General features: G+C 47.6%; 1 protein-coding gene across 2 annotated transcripts in view; it reads right to left on the bottom strand.

The window, feature by feature from the left end:
- The window catches only part of MYT1 (myelin transcription factor 1), a 64,077-nt gene that overhangs the window by 3,864 nt on the left and 38,280 nt on the right, over positions 1 to 21,933 (bottom strand). For both annotated transcript variants that reach the window (XM_075108694.1, XM_075108693.1), the window contains 13 exons: positions 20,563 to 20,676; positions 18,902 to 19,116; positions 16,124 to 16,329; positions 15,161 to 15,430; positions 14,262 to 14,416; positions 11,779 to 11,841; positions 11,495 to 11,563; positions 7,238 to 7,300; positions 6,582 to 6,665; positions 2,259 to 2,480; positions 1,584 to 1,675; positions 547 to 650; positions 286 to 429 (listed from right to left, as the gene is read on the bottom strand). In XM_075108694.1, coding sequence (XP_074964795.1) covers positions 286 to 429; positions 547 to 650; positions 1,584 to 1,675; positions 2,259 to 2,480; positions 6,582 to 6,665; positions 7,238 to 7,300; positions 11,495 to 11,563; positions 11,779 to 11,841; positions 14,262 to 14,416; positions 15,161 to 15,430; positions 16,124 to 16,329; positions 18,902 to 19,116; positions 20,563 to 20,676 — 1,801 coding nt within the window. The remainder of the gene's footprint in view (positions 1 to 285; positions 430 to 546; positions 651 to 1,583; positions 1,676 to 2,258; positions 2,481 to 6,581; positions 6,666 to 7,237; positions 7,301 to 11,494; positions 11,564 to 11,778; positions 11,842 to 14,261; positions 14,417 to 15,160; positions 15,431 to 16,123; positions 16,330 to 18,901; positions 19,117 to 20,562; positions 20,677 to 21,933) is intronic.

Below are 21,933 nucleotides of genomic sequence, written 5' to 3'. Positions count from 1 at the left end.
GCCTAAAAGGCACTGGGTGCCCTTGATAAAGTTTCCTATTTTGTGATAATGCTCCCAGATGTAATGAGACAGAACAATAGATACAAAGGGAGATCAGCAGAAAATGACAACAGAAGGGAGATATAATACATCTTTAGAGATAAGGCAAAGTACTGATCTTATAAAGGACATGTAGGTGTATTTAGAGAAATTCTCCCACTCTTTAATTGTACATAAGCCTTATCGTGAATTGGGTTTGGCACAGCTCCCTTGATCATGCCGGCTGGGGTGAGTGCTGTTTCTTACCATGTGCGGAAGGCGGATATTGGCAAGACTTTGGATTAGAGCCTGGCTCAACCCTGAGAGCTCCAGGAACAGGGCTTCGTTTTGCTCCTCTATGATTTTGTTTTCCTCCTCAATGTTCTTCAGGTTCTTCTCCATGCTGGAGATCTGCAGAGCAAGCGCATGGCAGAGTTACCAACCCTCACGCGATGGCACCCACCACCACCCATGCGAGGGGCTCAGCCATGCATCCGTGGGCTTGGATGCACGTCCAAGCACGCAAACCTGTGACTGCAGTTTCACCATGGCCGCTTCCATCTCCGAGTTTGACTCATTCAGCTCGCTGATCTCCTTGTTCAGCTGCTTTATCTCTTCATCGTTCTCCAGAACTGCAGGAGACAAGGTCATGGGCAGTCAGCAAACGCTTGCAGGATAAGCAAAAATGTTGGGCCTTCTGCTGAGCGTATCCTGTTGCATAGACACCACCACTCACAAAGTCCTCACCTTTGCTTTTACGTCCTCTAAATGGGAGGCACGTCTCACCTGCTTACTTTTATTTTTATTTTTATTTTGTTAGTAAGGTTTTTAGCATCACAGTTCAATGATACTTTATAGGTCAACATGTAAATGCAAAAGCCAACGACAGCGTAGCAGTTGGAGTCCAGCACCTCCATGCACCCTACAAGGTTGATTGCCCTGAAAACTCAGGTCACTCTGTCCTGTCCTGAGTTTGAGAACATGCCATTTAAAAAACTAATGCATGTCTTGATTAGAAATGATGAGGTTTGTAAAATAAAGCAATATTTCTAGAAGAGTGCAGGTATTTATAGATTCCAAACTATGTAAGTATTCAAGTCAAATGCCTGAACCTTGTGAAATACCACAGAAATCTCAGTAATAACACTGGAAATGCAAAGTGCCATCGCTAACAGAATTCCAGATCCAGAAATATCTGCAGGATTAAAAGCCCTGAATAGGTGAAAATAGCTGAACAACTGCAAGTGATCTGTAAAAATGCCAGTGAATATTTCAAAAAATATCTCAATTTCAGCATTAATTCTTTGTGTCTGGAATTTCACTATGGAAACTCCTTTTTTACCATTCCACCTGCTCCCTCGCAGTGTGTTACTTGGGGAGCGGTGCCAGTACCCCACCGCCCCCAGTACCCAGGGAACCCAAGAAATGGGTTTTCATAGGACATGATAAGCTTGCAAATCTGAGGCCAGATTTCTGTGTTGAAACCTCCCCAGTCTGCAAAGAAAAAGATACACGGACTCAATACCCTGACACACTTGCAAAGCAAAAGGAGTGAAAATCCTTACCATCGCTGGTCTTGAACTTTGTGTTGAGAATTTCATCCCCTGAGAGTTTTCCTTTCTTCCCAGCAAAAGTAGCTCTTGGACACCCTGACAAACTGAAAAGCAAGTAAAAAGGGCTTTCAGAAATTCTCGGTATTTATAGGTGCTTATGTTCCTTCCCAACAAGAGCACGTACCATTTGGTGGAGTTCATGCTGTGAGACAGTTCTTCTAAAAGCTTTTTATGGTACAGAAGAAATTGCTTTATGAATAATGCCACAAAACTCCCCATTTATAAAGCGAGAGCAATTTTCTCTGAACAAAGATTAAAAACCACATTGTTTCCTAGAAGAGAGGGCATGACAGGTGAGGAAGGTGAGATGAGACTGGCTGCTTTGGGCGTAAAACCCCCTCTTTGGGGTGCCCAAGTCCTGTTCTGGCTTGCTCATGGAAGGACATTATATTATCAATTTTCATGGTTTTGCCCAATCCACATCTCACCGTTGCAATGTTGAAACTACTACGCATTCTCTTCCATGCAGAAAGCTCCAACCTTGGAGCAACCTGGCTGAGGTCAGCATGAGAGGCACCAGCTATTGAGCCTTGCATGAAAAGCTGAACGATGCTCAAGCGGCATCTACGGACAGGTAGTCCATGGCAATGTTGTCACGGTCCCTGTGATTTCAACCCTGTGATTTACCTTCTGTGAGTGAGGAAGCTCCCGTTGGCATGGCCGGAGCCATCGCATCCTGGAGTAGGGCAGGTTGGGCCTTCATTCTTTAACGACTTCCAGGAGAACGAGGAGCCGTTAAGCGATCCTTCCTTCTGCCTGCGGGCTGCGAGAGGGCACCCTGATGCGCTCCGGTGAGAGGCGTATTTGCCGCTGATGTGTCCAAGCCCAACGCAGCCAGGAACCGGACACCTGGACACAGGAAATTACCAAAAATTACAGCACAGGAATGAAAAGGGATGTAAGGAATTTAGGGATGAGCCAGAATGAGGAAGCCTGGGAAGAGTATTCACATTTGGGGATTTCATCTGGACTTTATGGGGTGGATGCTTAGTTGATGGAAATGGCTGATGGGAAATTAAGAGCTATGACTGCCCCTTCAAAAGACCCAAAAGGAACCAAGGTAAATCCTGCAAGAGGGAAAGACTGTGGAAGTCACTTCGCACTCAGACCTGCAGCAAAAGCAGGTCCCATTGGTGTCCCAAAGCATGTGTTTGGTGCCTGAGTGATGGCAAAGACGGCAGGTAGGGCTGCATGTTGTGGGTTCCTGACGTTACCCCAAGGCTGACATGCTTGCACTGAACCATCACACATTTACAGCTTGCTCTGCCCAGTGTTACTGCTGAGGAACCCAGGGTCATCAACTTTGTCACTCTACACTAGCACGGTCAACCCGATACAGGAGCACTGTCTGTGCCCATGGGGACACAACCCTTCCCTGGGAACCAGTCCCTGACCTGGGAGCCAGTCAGGCTTCAACCTGTGCACCAAAAAGCTGCAAACCTGCTACTGCAAGGAGGGCGTCCAAGGGGTTTCTGAGCCTGTACCCCGTCAGACAGGACAAATAAACCCTGGGGCACCACCCAGCCTGCAGCCGCGCAGGGCCTCGCTTGCCTCCTCCCCCTGGTTCACACCCTGTGGCTACCGAGAGATCAGCCTGTGCTCTCAAGGGGATAAAGGTGGGAACTACCATCAAGGCGGTGCACAAGCCCTCCCACTCCTGCGCTTCTGCCCCTGTTTATGGCCGGTTAAAGTACACAGGAGCTGTGAGGGGCATCATGGAAGCACTGACACAACTTGTGCTAATTGCCAAGAGGATGAGTGCCTCTCTAAAAGGCACCTCTTTCCTCCCTGCTCACAAACCTAATGGCATACTCACTAAATTCAGCCATTCGACAAAGCCCGGTATATCTATTAAGGTTTCTGCTCTGGTTTGCTGTTGTTTATAGATGCTAGTCAATTATGAATAGAGTTAAAAGTTTATTACTCAAGGAAGATTACTCTAGAAAAGGAGGGGTGGGAGCAAAAGTAGGGAAGAAAAGGCAAAAATAACCCCATGTCCTCAGTTTGAAAGCAATTAGGGACTTAAGTTTCCCCAGAAAAATATCCACTGAGCTGCTTCTGAAAATCGCAAGCTGCGTTTCACCGCAGAAATTATTACCCTGATTGTTTGTATTTCGTACAAAAGGGAGATGACAGCAGAAGGGAGGGAGCTGTACACCCAGCCTTTTCCCAAGATAATTTGAAAAATGCTGATCTTGATTTTAATCAGCTGCAAATGCAGCACAATTCACTTATAATATCCCTGCCAGCAGGATCCTCAGTAAATTCATAACATCATTGCTTTTATATGATCACGAGCAAATTACTGAATCCTCAGGAGGAGGGGGGGGGGGGGGAGTGAGAGAGAAAGAGACAAACCCCAGCATTTAGTATGCAGCCATTACAGCCCAACCGTTACATATTTTACGCTGTTAATCTAACTTACATTACATTTTCATTGTTAAAAAATAAACCAGAGCCTTATTGTGCAAAACAGCTGGCTTGGACATTTTTTTATTTATTTATTTTTTAATTATTATTATTTAACGGAAGCACCAGCAGTGTTTGATCCATTAGGCAGCCGTGGATGCTTCCGTTTTATGCCAGGGCTGGGCTGAAGGTTGAGGTGATCTGTTCAATTATGTCTGTAGCAAGTTACTTGAAGGATGAACAGCAAAAACAGGCACTAAATGACTTTCTCCTTGGTGGTGGCGTGCAAAACTTGACCGGGTTCCAAGTGATGGTCGGTGCAGACGGAGGAGGATTTAGAGCCAAAGCTCCTTAACGCAAACCTGTGCTGCAGGAGGCAAGACATGAACTTTTCAAGGGCTGGGGAAAGGTGGCAGCGAAGGGGTTGTTGTGCCGTGGTGTTTTGCACATCTCAGAGGAGCTTCTGCTCCTCCTGGGCACTGTAGGAGCAGGGATGCTGCCTGAACCATGGGACATGGGGGAATGCCTTCATGCCCTCATGCCATGGAGACCCTTGTGCCTGTCTGGCACTGCCTGCATCTGTGCCCACAGTCCCGCTGCCAACAGAGCAGCAGAGCTACAACCAGCCTCCAAGGTCAGTCCAGGGTTGAACGGCATCAGCTTTCTAGGAGTCAGAAAATCCCAGCTCTGATGATGCTCCAACCCCATTTCTTGCCACTTTAGCTCCCCAGCTTTTGCACCTTTAGGGTGGACTAGGAGAGACCCAACCCCTGGTGATGATGCCGGGGGGGGCCGTTGTTCTGCTGGGGACGCCCTGACAGGTTGTCCCGTGTTCCTGTACAAGCACCAGCTTCACCATAACAAAACAGGCGTATAAAAGCCCCTTCCTCCTTGCACTGGGAAGCAATCTCTTTGCAGAGGAACTGCACTGGGGGAGCCGCTAGGCACATCCCCAGCCCTGAATGGGGCGGGCAAGGATGAGGAAAGCCCCAGCTCCCCCAGCCCCGCAGGGGACATGTCCCTGGGGAAAATGTGGAGCGGGGCAACCTCCCAGCTGGGGGCCTCAGACTGCAGTAAAAGAAACAAAGGTGCAACAGCCGGCAGTTGCAGGACAGCATTTGCTGCTTGTCCTTTCCTTCACTGTGTCACTGGTTAATGGCACAGCATTACAATGCCACCAGCAACTTAGTGTATTTGAGCCAAAAAAAAGCATTTTTTCCCACAGATTCTTAAGTAGGTTGCTTAATTTTTAATAAACTCTGCTTACTCCTGCTAATTATCACACGGCTCATTTAACTGGGAGGCTTTCCTTCCTGTAGACTAAGGAGTAAGAACAGAGCAGATGGCTCAAATATCATCTCTTAAAGGTCCTTCGCCCAGCTCATGTATCCCAGTTTCCCACAGCCCCCGCGGGGTTCTTCCACACCCACCAGTTCCTGCTCCAGCTCAGCCTCTGTCCCAGGGCAAAACCCAGGTACACAGAGGTATCCACCTCTGCTCTTCTGCAAGGGCAAGACCTGCCCTAGGGCTAAAATGGGGTAAGAGATACATTTGGGGACAGTTTGCTGAGCCAAAGGGGCCTCTTAGAGAGGTTTGATAAGTTTTTCCATGTTTCTTTTTAACCCCCTCCACCTGCACTTGCTGGGCAAGTGGACAGGCTCCAGAAAGGCTGGAGATGCTCTGGGTTAACAAAAAAGAGGATGCTGAAGTCAGTGCAGGCCCAGCCCTGCTGTAAAGGTTTTGATGTCCTGTAGCTGCAGGGTGGTGGAGACACAGACCCCAAACCTCACATCAGGTCCTGGACACTGAGCCTGTGATGCTAGGACTTGCTAAAAGTCAGGACAAATAGATTTCACAGCAAATGAAAGCTCCTGAGGCAGACTAAGAGATTTAAAATTACTGTTGCCAGTAGGAATAAACCCCCTGGCATGTTTTGAAAAATACAGCCCAAGGCAGCAGAGGAAGCCTTTTTCAGTTCACTTTGAATATTCAGCTGTGGCAAAGACTCTACAAAACATGTCTTATTCAGGGTTACCGGATCCTGACCTGACTCAGTGCTGGGTAGTTTCTACTTCTTCCATGTTCCTGGGAGTTAAACAAGCCCTCCAGCACCCCTCACCTGCCCATTACTGCCCCAAAACCAGCAACATTTTGCTTGACTGTGGCATCTTACCCTCATTTACAACACTGGTGTTTTTTTAAGGAATTATTAAAAGCACAGGTTGGACAGGAACTGTTCATGCCCTACCAGCCTACTTTTCACATCTACTAAAACAAACTAGAAAAAATACACTGTTACCTCCCCACTGCCCAATTTTCCAATTAAATTTCAGAATTACACCACCGTTCTTGGGATCAGGAAAAACTACCCGGAAAGCAGCAGGAGAGCTTTGGCAGGACCCGCTCCAGTGCAGGCAGACAATGCTCCAGCAGCGTGAGCAAGGGAGGATGCGGGATGGATGCTGCTCCCCCACGTAAATCTGTGCGCGGCAAAGGGGATTGAGCAAAAACAGCCCACTTGGGAGTTTCATCCAGACTTACTTCATCAGCTCCGGGTCTTCTTTATCATCCTTCGTCGGGGTGATCTTGATCCCACTTTTCTTGGCACGAGGGCAGCCTGACAGACTGTGGTTAAAAAGAGAAGAAAGGCCTGTCTCACTGGCAGAATCACTGCATTTGCTATTCCCCCGCTTCAGTCATCTTTCCCTTGAATTTCACACTGTTTTTTTGATCTCTCTCGTTTTGCAGCTTCACATCACGAGAAGTCAGGAGAAAAAAAAATAAAAAATTGAGGGAGATGGACAGTAATTAATGGTGTCTAGATAAGAAGATATCTGCTAACAGCCTGCGATGTTTAATGGAATTGTTGAAACAGAAGGCTCAGATCTCTGCTATTAATGTTCTAAAGTGATAATAGAAGTCATAAATAGGTAGCATTATTAACAGGAACATTGCATCAGCTAAAATCTGACCCTTTGTCTTTTACTCTGTTGAAGGGAGCTTCTAATCAGATGCTGGAAACATCAAAAAAATAATAAAAAAAAGAGAAGTTAGATTAAAGAGATGAAAATAGGCTTCAGTTGTCAGTAACATTAATGTTTTATTCAGAACTTTACAACTCTGCCCACTGCGGGGGGGGGGGGATGACACACACACAGAAAGAGGCTACAGAGAAAATAATTTAAGGGAGATCTTACCTTCTATGCGATGCATAATTTCCCGTTATGTGACCAGAGCCATCACAACCAGGAGTAGGGCACCTGCGGAGGAAAAGGATGCTCAGATTAGCCTGGGGATGCAAGCAGGGGATTGATGCTTTGTGACAGCTCATTTCAAAGAGAAATCTAGGGACTGTCAACACAGAAGCAGGTTTTTCTTCCTGCCTCTTCTCCCTCCATAAGAACAACATCTGGTCTGTAATATCCATGACAGCAAAGTCGATGCATCACTGCATGATGTCGGCGTTGGAGAGGAGCATTGGTGGGAAGAGGTCAGGCGTTGGGAGTGCGGCAGGTATCTGCTTTCCAGCCGAGGGACATGGGTCCCAGCCCCTGTCCCCACCTTCATGAAGGGGGCAGCTCAGGAGATGATAACAAAGGAGCCAAAAAACCCCTCCAGGACAGTGTCCATCTTCCTGAGGAAGACATAAGAGATGGCAGGTACCATCCAGGGCCATTGAGCTGGATGCAAGCGTAGAGAAGAAACCAGAAAAATAGCCTACACATCTGGACAACTTGGCCATCGAGCTTTCTCTTCTGGGGCCACCTCATCCAACACCAAGGGGAAGCCCAACAGAAGTTCTCAGCTCAGTTCTGGGTGATTTGACAGGGGCTAATCTCAATGAGGGCAAACAGACACCTCACTGCAGGAGGGTCCTCAGAGTCCAAAACAATTTGATGCCTCTGATGGAAAGTAATGAAGGAAAAGCAGGGAAAAGGTTAGGTTAACCTCATGTCTCCTCCTTCCGTAACACCATGGGCAAGGGACAGTGGGTTCTGCAAGGGGACAGCTGCCTGCAGGGCCTTGGGCTGGGGATCACCAGGTCACCATGCTTGGTGCACCAGCAGCTTTTGGTGCTTCTATGCAAAATCTGCCCCTCAGTCTTCAGCCGCTGCCATTACAAAGGGGTCTTTGAAGATGCAGCATGATCGTGGGTTTGAAGGTAAGCATCCAGCACTCCAGGACATGATTGAAAGCAAAGCCTGAAGAATAGTTCTGTGATCACACAAACCTGCACAAAGGCTAGCAGGGGCTGCAAGCCCTACCAAGCGGCAGCAAAGATAATGGCACGAGTTAAGCACCGCATCATTAAGGGTACAGAAACGAGAAAGGTGAGGGGATATGAACTACCACGAGCACAAAGATGTGCTCCAAATGCTGTAGGTGACGCGGCAGACATAAAAGTTGTCATGGGGACAAGGAAGAGAGGCGAGGAGTGCCTGCCGAGGATGTGCACGCCAGCCTGCCAATTAGCCAGGGCTGTTTGAGTCAAGTGATTAGTGCCGGGGGAGGAAATCCACGGTGCTGCTGCAGGATGAGCAGGAGGGTCTCAGCCACTTGCGTCTGAGCCAGAGCGGGCAAAGCTCACGGGCTGACTGCAAGCTTGCAGAGTGCCCTTTCTCTTCAGTGGAGGATTTTGCTGTGCCCCCACTTTCTCAGTCCTCAATTTTAAAGCCACTGGTGCCTGGTTTGGTAGCACCGGTTGGTACCCCACCACAGAGCAGGGACTGATGTGTCTCCAGGACACCCCAGTGAACAAATTGATGGGCAATACATGACGGTGCACGGGCAGCCCCTGAGGCCAATGTCTTTGGGAAAGCTCATGCTTGACCTAGACAATGGTATAGTTGGGGTGCTCCAGCCCCTGAGTGTCAATGGAGCAATGATTTCTACAGATGCCTTTAGTTCTGCAGCTTGGAAAATGGCCTTTTAAAAAGTCCTCTTTTTTTTTTTGTTAGAAAGTATCAAAATTCTCCTCTTTGCACCATCTGTGAGGAATGGTTTGGCATTTGCGTTGACGAGTCTCCACTGGCAAAAAAACCTGACACCTCACCTAGGATGGGAGACTGGGGACACACCCTGGTCCCAGAAGGGTGACGGGGGACTAAGTCAGGACCAAGGCTTGGCCTGCTCAGACCCAGGAAAACATAAATGTACATAGATCTGGTGCAGTAAGAGAAGGGACACATCCAGCAGGACCCCAATGAGGGTGCAAATTCTCTAACTCATTTAGAAATTACAGGTTTAGGAGATGACTATGACATTTCCCTGTATATGCTGTTAAAATAGAAAGAAAAACTGTCTCTTTGTTGTTCTGACTTCAGGGTGGGATGAAATTATGAAAACGCTAACACCAAACTCCTTTTGCCTTTCAGGACTTGAAAAAGGGAGAGTAGTGATTTGAGTTTTATTTTTAATTATCTGGAGACAAATCATATCGACAGAGACCTTTTATTGCGTGTTCCAGCCTGGAGCTATTTTTTTTATATCAGGGATATTAACCCCTGAAATAGAATTTATAATAGAAACACTGACATGGCCTTATCTGAAGTTGTGAAAAGCGATGACTGTGCTATCTGTAATATCTCAAAATCCTCTTCCCTTCCTCCCTCCTCTGCTCTGATCCTCGCCAGGACATAGAAAAAAAAGCAGTACTTGGGAAATAACATTAAAAAGCTTTGTTTTGGCCAGAAGTCTCCTGTTTTATATAGTATTTTGATAAAAATGCTGACATCAGATGCCCAAGGTGAGCAGGGGATGCTGCACAGCAAGGCTCGGCACGATGCTTGGTCTCAGGGATGACCCCATTTGTGTTTTCTCTGGGCCCTTACTGGAAATAGGCACTGTTCCTGAGAGCTTTTAGTATCTTTAACGCTAATTGCCTGATCACTGGGCTACTCTTTAAGACTGTTGGAGAAACACCAGTTCAGCAAAGATCTCTTAAGAGGTTCTTTCAAAATGTATATCGTCTATAATGCATGATTAAGTGTACTTAGCACTAATCATGCGAGTCCTTTCCCTCCACTAGCATATTCTATTAATATCAACTAATCCAGCTACTTTTTCCACCTCTGTGATAAGCAACAGGCAGTTAATGAATATTTTTCCTGGCACCAGCACCGGCGCTGACGGTGGGGTGCGGAGCAGACCCAGACCCACACTGCCCTCTGAGCCACCAAAACTAGATTTGGGGCCTCACTGACCACCTTAATGACCAAAGGGGCTCCCACCTGACTTGACTATTCTTACCATGGCTCCAAACATCACTGATTGAACACAGGACACAGGACATATTTATTCTTTTATGATGACCCTGTGCAATGTGAAGTCCCCCATGAGGTTTTACTCTCAGTAGAAGCCATTCAGTTATAGTTCTGAATATCTCCGTGCCTAAATAATCCTGAAACTGGATTCAACAAAGCAGGGAGCTCAGAGGAGAATCAGCCTCCAAAAATAGGCTGGCTCCATGGAAGTGATGTCGGGAAAAAATTCACAATTAGCTTTTCCCCAAAGATGAAGGTTGGGTGGAGGAAAATTCAGGTCCCCCCAGTGTCTCCATGTATTTTAAATACTATTTCTATTAAACCTTTCTTTAGTAGAGGCAACCTAAGAGAGAATTTGGGAAACCCCCTTGTGAAGAATAAGCTCCTAGTGAAAAAGAGGAGCTTTGGGAAGACAGCAGCAAAGCTGAAAACAGGATTCAGAGGAAGATATTTGGATAAAAATGTGAAGACCAGGTTCCTCCCATCAGGAGCAGAAATGGGAACAAAGAGTTTGTGTGCCTGTGAGCCCTTTGCCACTGGCTCAGGATCCGGCCTAGCCAAGCCTTTGCTTGCTCCCTCTTTCATTCCTTTGCAAATCAAACTCCCATGGAAATGGACAGGAACCTCTGTCACCGCATTACAAACAACGCCTAAAATTTAGCATAAAATTAGCATCTCAGGTTCTCAAAAAGAGTTGGCTTCTTTTCACTGTGTCCTGGTGGTATTTTCCCAGCTGTGTCTCTACCCAAAAATAAAGCGCTTGCCTTTATCTAGGCTTTGGATTATTTGAGAGCCATACAAAAACATTGAATGAAAAGGGTTATGGCACAAACTAGGGAAACAAGAGCTTGGGAAAAGATGCCAAATGAAAAAGAAAATTGTATATGTCTACAGTGCCCAAAGGAAACCTGCTAGGGGTCCAGGTTATGTCTGATCACTGCCGTGATCCCCCCTCCCCAAAATAAGCCTTGCTCCGCGATGCTGACTCTTCCCAATGTGACAGCTGGAGGCTGGGCTCCGCCACAGCTCCTCGCAGGTGGATTTTGATCGGCTCTTTGAAAGGAGAAGGGAGGGGATGGAAAAGCAAAAGCAGAGCAAGAAGAGACGGTGGGGCAGGGAGGAGGAAGAGAGAGAAAAAAGGGGGGGGAAAAAAAGAAAAAAAAAGGAGTTCCAAGTTGAGCGCAAACATACTTGAGGTCAGCAGAGTGGGCAGCCATGAGGTTTCTGAGGCTCTTGTCAGCAAGAGGACAACCAGAAAGGCTGAAAGAGAAGAGATGGAATATCTGGATAAGCAAAAAAAAAAAAAAAAAAAAGGAAAAAAAGGAAAAAGAAAAAGGGCCAGGGCGGGGAGAGGGAGAGGGGCAACAGAAGGTGGGGAGGAAACAGAACCAAACTATCCACATGGTCAAAAAATATACTAAAAGAAAAAAAAAGTTGTCTTTAAAGTCCAAACCATGAGAAAAAGGTCAACCCACCTGCGGTGAGAGGCATAGTTTCCCGTTATGTGTCCACTGCCGTCACAGCCTGGGGTTGGGCAACTGGGCAACAACAACAATGAGCGTAAGTGCTGGAAAGGCAGGAATTCACCCGAGAGCTACGGATCTGCAAAAGCAGCTGAGCCCTCCTCGGGGTCTGTCTGTGGGGGGGCTCAGCCCAGCCCCAGTGCCAGACCCCTTACACCGGCTCCTTCCATCGGACCTCACCATGTGTTTATATGTTTGCATGCAAATAAACCAGCTGTTTCCCTTTCAGTTCCCCTTCCTCCCTTTTTTGTTCCCAAAAGATCACAAGGACCCTGAAAAACTTTGAAAAAATTGAAAAAAATTGTGGCAAACATGTTCAAAATACTTAGTTGCTTAGCTTGCTCGTGGCAGTGGAAGACAAAACAGCCTGCTGGGTGGCATGAACACCACTGCCTTGGTGCTGCCAATTTGGATAATTTTTGCAATTCTGAAGCTCTGGCTGCAGGAATCAGCTTATTCTCTGAAAGCATCAGATTTCAGCATTCTGAAATATTCTTTTCAGCCCTTATAGCTGCAGACAAAAGCTTGAAAACACTGTTCACTCCAGAAAGGGAATAAAAGTAACCTCTGACTTGTGTGCCTGGGGGCTCCTAAACTGAGGACGGGCAGAAGCTGCCGCATCCCACCTGCTGCCTTCACCGAGCTGCGTTTCCCACCCGTCCCTTTCCGCTGCCTCCCCAGAGAATTGCACTTGTGCTGGCAATGGGAAAAGGTGTCATCCCTTCTCGGAGTTCAGGGGATAAGATCCAGTTTGTGCATGAGCAATGAGGTTCTGGCACAGTTGTGCCCTGCCTGCCCGAGGTCACAGGGTATGCAAGGGAGCAGGGATGTCCTGGGACAGCACAGGGATGTCCTGGGATGATTTGGCCTGGCAGGTTGAGTCTTGGGGATGCAGCTATTCCCTGCTCACCCTTGAGTCCTTTTCACAGCCACAACACCCACACAAACACAGCAAGCCCTAGAGCCAGCACTGACATGAAGATGTTCAAGCAGCAGTGACGTATGTTGCGTGGTACATGCTTGTGTGCCGACAGCAGGGCAGCAGGAAGGTAGAAGTGAGGAGCACCTTCACAGCGACTGCCATCAGTGCCTGGAGATGGCCCAAGAACTGCACCCAGACACAGAGCATCAAACAGACACAGAGGGCAAGTCTGCTCCTGAGTTAACTACAGCTAATTCATTACAGCCCTTGGGCCAGAAAGGAACAAGGATGCTAAATGGGGAAGAAGGCTCAGGGCTGCCCATGACACCATTTATTTATTCCAGGGCTGTTTCCATTTAGGAAATTTCTCTACCCTCATAATACAATTAAAGCACAGGAGGACTTCAGGGCTCTACCTCAGAAATCGCTATTCACATCGCTGCTGGTTTTTAACAAAGCCTTTAGAGCTTGCACAGGGCAGCTGGTCTGTGCTTTGCTCTTTTAGGGAAGATGCTGCTGCTGCTCTGCCCTCATGGCTCTCCTCCCTGCCTGTGCTCCCTCAGCCTCCTGCTTGCGTAGCCAAATAATGAGCCACTTTGTAAAAGGTCAGCAAAACGATTCCTGCCGACTCTTCCCTGTTTAACATATGGGAAGGTCAGATGCACAGGAAAAAGGCCCAAGCACAGCAGATCTGCTGGGATGCCTAGGAGGTGTGACCTCCCCATCACAACCTCCAGACTGATCCCACGTTGCCATTAGATCAGAGCCAGGTCCAAGCTGCAGCATTTGTGTCAGACTCTAAACATTAACCATTGGTTTGGGGGATCAGTGTGGATGCACAGCAATACTCCATCTCATAGAATACACCTGGGTCTGTATTTCTACCCACCCAATGCCATGAATGCGCAGATGTGAGTTTGGTTAAGATCTCTCCCCCATACAACCTTGCTGTAGCCCTAGTTCACATTTTGTGGCCCTGCAGTATCACGGTGATGGGGCTCATTGCTCTACGTTAAACAGCCAACAAGTCTTGCCTTCCCAGTGAGGCACCTTGAGGTTCAACACCCCCATTAAGAAGGTACTGAGATCCCTTGGGTGCTCTTGGCTCCACAGCAGCACCAAGTGTCCCAAAATGAGGGGGCAGGAGATTGGACAGGCTCCATCACTGTGCCAGAAACACTCTTGCAGGAAAACACCAGGGAAAATGGGCCCTGCAAGGAGGTTTCCGCACCCACACCTGTGAATCCTGAAAGCACTGAGCTCCCCAGAAAGATCCCTTCATCACTGCAGTTTCAAGGCCATATGCCTCATTGATCAGCAGTTGTATAAGAATAGGGTTTCTCTTTGAGTTTTCATTTGAACTGCTTAGTTAAGATAAACCAGAGTAAGAAAGGGAACTACACTTCTAATTTTTAAAATGTATGCATTAAAAAATTTTGCCTCCTACCAGCCTCGCTGTCCTGCATACAGATTTTATACATTTTGGAGGAAGAGACAAGAAGGCAGGGCTTACGTAAGCAGCTCTTTCTTGATGTCCTTGGAGAGGAATTTAAGCTTGAAGTTGGTTAAAGTAACTTCCCCAGGGTATTTTCGTTCTTCAAAGTTTTCCTCTGACACTTCTTGCTCATCAGCTTCCGAGGAGGCAAAAGAATGAGCAGCAGGCTCTGACTGCAAGAAAACAGCCAGGTAAAGTGTTTGTAGTGGTGGTCATTGATGCTGAGCCATGGTGTGAAAGGTTCCCAGGTTCATCCCAGGTAGCGCAGCATTGCCAACACTCCTGCGCCCTTTGCAAGCACCTCGAAGTACCCAAACCAGAGATCAAATAGTCTGCAATTTCCCCTTTTTATAGGAGAAAGGTGTAAAACACGTCTGCACAGGGATTTACACCTGGCTCTCCCAAGGTCTTGAAGGGATGAAGATCAATGCAATCCCCCAATACTCATTCTCAGCAGCACCTGCCTCCCCTCAGTGTGTTGCTTCCAGGGCCAGGACACTCACCCCAGCCAGGAGGTAATGGCTGGGCTCCCTCACCTGCAAGGATTAATGTTAAGTGGCACGCAGGGCCGTATCTGCTAATGGCAGACAGAAATCATCCTGGGGAATGTCACCAAGAGCACCACTGCTGCAGATGAGCTGAAAGGATTTACCACAAAGAAAGCACTGCAGACCCAGGACAACACAAGTGGTGGGTTCTTCCTTGGCAAGAGCACCCCAACGGATCCAAGAGCATCTGCCTCCTGCCTGATTGTCCACAGCTGATGTCTGGTAGCATTGATGAAGCTAATAATACTTCTCTCCTAGGCTCAAAGGGCAAACTAGGGGTTCTGGGGGAAAACAGGACAACTGTGCAAAGCAAATATGGCGTTCAATCCCCCATGAGGTGTTATCTAAACATCAAGAGTCACTGCTCACCTCTTCTGGCTCCTCTTCCCGCTGACGGTTTGGTTTAGTGTAGTCAATGGGCCCATCCCATTCATCCTGGCGGGAGGTCTGGCTGGACTGGGGGGAGGTCATGGTGCTGCTCGTGGCACTGGTGCTGTTTTGGCGCTGGGACACATCTGGGGACTTCATGCTGGGACTACTGCTGCAGCTGCTGCTGCTGGGAAAGGTGCTCTCCCGTTTGCGGTGCTTGTTCATACTCAAGTCCAGAGTCCCATTTTCATCCACCTCAATGTCCATGGACTGAAAGGTTGGAAACATGCCCAATGTTAGCAGCTGCCAGCAATCCCCTATGGGGACTTGCCCCCATTTGTCTTTTGCAGTGCAGGGGGCAGGTTATTCGTGTCCCGTCCTCTTCACAGTCAGAAGGAACTGAGTGGAAGGGATGCTCTTTCATAAATATTTCCAGAAACATGCCATGTAAATGCACTTCTCTACTACCAGCAATGTGGCATTTTGATTCAATTCCTTGAACACAAGCATCTAGTGCCATTTAAGAAACCCCATGGCATCCAAGACATCTGCCCAAGGCTGGGGGCGCAACATGGGACTTCCAGAAAACCTCTGTTCCTCTGAAAAATAGCTGGAGGTCAGCCTGGATGTAACTGGGGAATCTCAAATGGCATCAGATACAGACCAGTGAACAACTGAAACCAGCCCTGAGGCTCTGCTTGGGAAAGATGCTGTCTCAGGTGGGTAATTTGAACGGTGATGCATCTCCATAACACACTAAGAGCCAAGATTACCGCCTCCAAACTGCATCACCTAACGCAGGGAGCGAAAGGGTGATACGTGACAAGTCTCTGCATTCCCTCTATATTTAAAGATTAAAATGAATGGAAAGGTAAAAAAAGGTATTTCTCCCATCCCAAACTTCAAGTCTTAACCCACTCTGCTGTGTGGTGGTGCAGTGGTCCCCAGGCACGCTCGGCTCACCTTGCCGGGGGCCTCTTGTTGCTTCGTGCTGAGATTCTCTGGCATTTCCCAGCAGCGGGTGGAGAGGTTGAGGATGGCAGTGGCAGCCATGTGTGCAGCCTCGGCGTCGTGGGAGTAGTCGAAGCCTGTGGAGGAAGATGAAGTGCTCTTCACGTAACTGCTGGAGGGGCTGTGGCTGGGGGAAGAGGCCTTTGGAAAAGGTTTGGCTGGAATAAAAAGAGAAGGAACAACACAAGGCTAATGTATAACCAGCACAGGCAGCAGTGAGAGGTTAAGTCAGTCCGACACAGATAATGTATTAGCAGTTCCAGTGGCAACTGGTGGTTATTACCAAGCCAGGGGCTATTTCGTTGCTGGGGACGTGCAATAGGAGCAGTGCTGGCTGTGACTTTTGCAACGGTCTCTCAGTGTGAAAACTTAATTCATTAACAGACTCTGCCATCAAGTCCCCTAAACACGAGTGCTTTTCTTCATTAAAGCTACTCCTTGGTGGAAGCAGTTAAAGGAGAAAGCTTAGAGAAGCTTCCCAGCTCTGTTTTTATTGTTCATAACTTATTTGCAGAGCTGGCTTATGAGGACATTTCTTGTAGCACATTTGAAAGCTTACAATTTAAAAAATTACATTAATAGCAAAACCAGGGCCATGAAATACGAGCTTCCAAAGATGACACCAGTGAAATATGGATTTTCTGACAGCTGACATATCATTTAAATATACCTGAATAACAGGATTTATTACACAGCTGCACCCAGCCACGACACCGCACTGTTACTGTATGTCACAGCATGCAGCAGTGCAATCCTGGAGATGCAATTTCTCTTTACACCCTATGAAACGAAAGTGAGTATTTACCAGGGTTAACCCACAATAAAACTTGCCCTAATCTTGAACCTGGACCCATTTAGGAAGGCCCTGACCCACACAGAGTCCCTCTGAAGTCAGTAGTTTCAGTGGGTACAAACAGGAGACAATCTGATACTCAGCAGTCACAGGATTGTATTCTGAATCAATTAGCAAAATCTTCACATTTTTAATTCATTTCACTCTGCCCTTTTTGGGGAGAAACATCCACCCCTTCAGTGGGAGTCTCACCCAGGGAAGACTTGTAAGCTTTGGCCCAATGGTGGCAACGCAGCAAGACAACCTTGGCTGATGTGGCTACAGAGCAAAGCGATTTCATTACTCCCATTACAAACTTGTAATATAAGACACTATAAAATGCTAATCTTCCTGAAGACTGCTTTCTTCCTCGTTGTGTGCGTATATAATGCACATTGACATTAATGGGAGTTACGCGCACACATGCAGGGAAATATAAATCCCTCTGGATGAAGATCTCTTTAAAATAAGTTCTCAGTGAAAGGAACAGATTTCCCTGCTATGATTGGCAATCATATTCATCTTGTCGCTTTGATTAACTCATTGGAGGTTTGCCCAAATGGTTATTCTTGTGTATGGCTGCTTGTTTTCGAGTCCAGTTTAATCCATGTCTTGGTGGCAGCATGTGGGTATTTGCCAGCCCAACCTGACAATATCTGGGATCGTGAGATGCCAATTTCAATTTCACACCGTAGGCTCAGCGATGCCTTTCCATTTCATAAGTATTTCTACCACTAATAGACTCGCAATCAGAAAATTAGTGAAATAAGTGATGAGAAAAAATAGAAAGGATTATCCTAGTGGGTCTGCTGGAATTATTTTTGTCAGTACAATTACCCTGAAAATTCTTTGCTAATATTGCAAATAACACAATCTATTCAGCAAGAGAATCACTTGTGCTGGGAAACAAATTACTTTTCCATCAGCCCTAACCCAGGATGACAGTGGCAGTTGTGCTCTCTGGCCTCCATCCAATTTCATTGTCTGATCCTTTACAGATTTAGTACTGTAATAAAGGGCGCTTCCATTGTAGTGCAACAACCGGGATGCTTTCAAGTACGAGCACTTTTTAGAGAGCAGCTGCATCAGGATTAAACAGGATTGTGGAAGTGGGATTAGCCAGACAGAAAGCCCTCTTGAGGCTGCTGACTTCTACAAACTGGGCTGCTAAATCTTTTTTTTTTTTTTTTTTCCCTCTCAGAAAGATGTCTTCAGGTGCATGTTTAATGTCAGAGGGAAGAAGGACGTTTAACATCAGTATGCTGCAGACTGGCTCCCTATCCAGCTTCCCTCCTGCTCCTGACAGCCCAGCCCCTGAGGGTTTATTTAGCCATTTCATTTTCACCCACACTTTCTTTGCACAGTGTTGTAACCAGTACAAGGTCCTCGGCACAGAGCAGAGGTGGGTGGCTACAAGAGGAAACAACTGGGAGATAGGAGGTGGGTGATCGATAGGTAGCGGAGCCGGCGAACAGAGCACAGCAGAGAAGACAGATGGGTAGAGTGGGCCATGTATAAGGCGGAAGAGAAGAAAACTATAATCCATTTAGCTAGATGAGGGAAGACAGATCAATAGATATGAACTGCAAAGCAGCAGGGACCGACTGAGGACAACTATGTAACTTATCCCACCAAGAGACATTGCTCAGATTCATGTTCCCACCACTTGATGCAATTCTTCCCAAAGCTGAAGCCACAGGCTCCTCTCTCCACCATGTACATGCCACAAGACCCATCTCAGCCTCCCCCATCCCCATTCTTCCTCCTGCAGCAGCAGGAGGGATCCAGCAACTCAGCCCAAGTCTCCAATCACCCCAAAGCCACGGTCCCAAGAGCCTCGTAACATGCTGAGGAAGGCAGCAAATGCAAAACCCAGCCCATCCCTGCTCCCAACTTACATTTAAAGGCTTTAGGTGAGGTTTCGCTAGTCTGAATCTTTGGGGCAAGCATGCGTTTGCCAAAAACCTGAGCATCAAAACTTGCATAATCGAAGGTGACCTTGGAGTACTTCTCCAGCTCCTTGGCCAGGTTGGCCCGGGGGGTTGCTGGGACCATGTTGGGCCGGTAGCTTCCATACTGAGGGATCTCCAGTTGCTTCACAAAGCACATAGGCCTGAGGATGAAACAACGAGCAACAGTGATTTCTCTTTTCCTCGATGAGATGGTGGTTGGGAGGGGACAGGATGCAACAGGGACATGTAGCTGCACCTTGTACCCAGGGAGTTACTGGGGAAGCGGAGTCGGCAACAGCCCTTTTGCTCTCTCTCAGTAAGTCAGCGCCTGGTCTGGGTCTCTTAGATTCTCTTTTTTATTCTTTTCCCCTTTTTTCCTTTTTTTTTTTTTTTTTTTCTTTTTCTCTTTTTAGGCAAAACACTGAGGTGTCAATCTCATGCAAAACAATATTCTTGCAGGCTGCTGTGGTGTAACAGCACTTTTCCAATGGTGGTAGAAACTTGGGTATCAGCCATCTATGGGACCCATGACACAGGATGGCACATGAAGGCAGGCGGACACCAGTTTAGCTGCAGATTCGTTGCAAAAGCACCAGGGTCTCTCCCCTGCCTGCAGAGTCCTTAAAGACCCGCTTCTGCTGGGATGCCTATCATGAATCAATTTGTCTTGCATATAAATTGTATATAAATGGCCTATTGTTATTCTCCTTCCCATGACCTCTTTCCACCAGCGAGTCCTCGGAGCAGGAGCTCCTTGGAGCATGGACCGTCCTCGTGATGTGCTCGGAGCGCTTTGCGCCCAGTGCAGGCTCTGCTGCAAATAAATAAGTAATCGCCCTAAATGGCCTTTCCAAAGCACTGAGCGCTGGTGCACCAGGGTGCTCAGCAGTCCTGGGGAGCAAATAAATAAATTAATCAGACCTCGATGCCTTTGTGGGAGTGCTGCTTAGGGCTCATACTGTGGTTTTTATCCTGCTCTCATTGCAAAATAACTAACCATATTACAATCCATCTGTAGCCTCATGAATCACATCAGCTACGGAAGCCAGCATCTATCAGGGACATCTTTAATGTGAGACAGCCCTTTCTCCTGGGAAGATAGAGACGGGTGAAATAACAAAATAAATGTGACTGGTTTGGAAATGAGTGGCAGGTTTTTCTCCCCTGGACTGTGCAGGCTAAGGAAGAAAAGTGGGTGGACTTAGGCAAAACTGCCACCAAGTGATTTATATGTAGCCTAAATCTCCTCCTCCCCCTCCCTGAGCCCACCCTACTTATAATGCTAATATAATAGCCATCATTCTCTGGCAGTTTGCATTGCAGAGCAATTGGCACAAATGCCTTCTGCTGCACTGGTAAAACCCTTTGGCCTGTAGCCTCAGCATTAATTGATGCTACAGAAGCAATTCATTGTCCTCAATGCCCTCCCTGGGATCATCAATTAAATATCTCCCCACCTTGGCGAGACCTATGATCATAATAACAGGACTCGGCAGTATCAAGATACAGCCGGAGGGAGCCGTGACGGCTGCTCCTGCGAGCGTGGCATCGCGGGGAGGGCTGGGGCAGCGCGGTTACGTGGCGCTGGGCTTCGCGGTCCCATTTACCTGAGTATCCGGTCAGAATTGGAGCTGGTCTTCGAAGGATCACCAGTCTGGGTTTGTTGCTTTTCATGTGATTTGGCTAATTTTTCAGCAGCAGCAATGGGGCACCCAGATAAACTGTGGGAGTTAGTTGTGTTTTTTTTTTTAAAGGGGAGAAAAAGAGAGAAGAAAACCAAGCATGAGGGATGAGTATGAAAATCTACATTTCAGGGACCCAGAGCTGCACTGAGTCCATGAGAAAATTGTTTGTGTTTAAAGGTTTTTGTAATTATCATTATCCTAGCTTACTTTTAGTATTGGCTAGCAGCAAAGCAGCCAAGCATCAAGTGACAAATCTCTTCAGGAGGAGCCCCAGAGTGTCCCCAGGGCCTGGAGGTGGGTGGATCCAGGAGGCAGCTCCCCCTGGCTGGGCACAGCAGGGGCAGAAGGGGACAGGCTGGTTTCTCTGAGTGGTTTTAGCAGTTAAATGGCATTTTTGATTTGTATTTAGTTGGATCTTTTGCACGGGCCGTTTGAAGGGAGCCTTCTGAGGGGCACTTGTGGAGAAACATTCTCACTTCCAATGTGCATGGCTGCCAGCACACCGGTGCCCAGGGGAGGTCAGGGACTGGAATGGCTTTTGCTCACATACGCCCTACGTGTGAGCCTGGCTCTGCCTGTTTGGGACAGTTTCGCTTTTATGGCGATCGCTCAGGGAAGCTAAAAGCCCCTCACAAGCAGAGCCCACATGCTCCCAGCCGACCCCAAGCCATCACAGGCATCTTCATCACCGGAGCAGCCAGCACTGACGGAACCCCAGCCCAGCCCCATGTGAAATTCAGGACTCCGACCCCACCAGGTCTCAGCTCAAACCACTGTGCCCAAAGCTCGCTGTGTAGCCCAGTAACACCAGTGGATCACCTCAGTCTTGCTGCAATTGCAAACTACCTGCACCCAAGCAAACTTCTCAATTAACCATGCAGATTTCCCTAATTTTCCTCCTGGAGCTATGGCTACAATGAAGCATCCACCAGCTGCGTCTTTGGCTGAACAAGTAACAACACAAACTCACCTCACGCCTGCAAACGCATCGACATTCACAGAGCCATCACTCTCTGCCAATTAAGCTCAAGTGCAACAAATGGTAAATCATATATTAATGAGCGCATCCCTGCAGCACAAGCTAGTCTGGCTTTTTGGAATGTTTCTAGCTTTTAAGTGCACCATCCCCTCCACTTGCAGCCTTCCCATTTGTGAAAGTGCTCAAGTTCAACTGAAGCCAGAGCATGGGGTATAATTAGAGGTCCCAAAGCGCAACCCTGTCCCCTCCTGACCACGTCTGGGCTGAGGTCCTACAGCAAGAGGACTTATATTCCCAGCTCATCAATAACTTCA

This window comes from Phalacrocorax aristotelis, chromosome 13, assembly GCF_949628215.1.
Source record: "Phalacrocorax aristotelis chromosome 13, bGulAri2.1, whole genome shotgun sequence".
NCBI lineage: Eukaryota > Metazoa > Chordata > Aves > Suliformes > Phalacrocoracidae > Phalacrocorax > Phalacrocorax aristotelis.
Note: the sequence above shows the minus strand (reverse complement) of the source record. Positions and strands in the feature narration are given on the sequence as shown.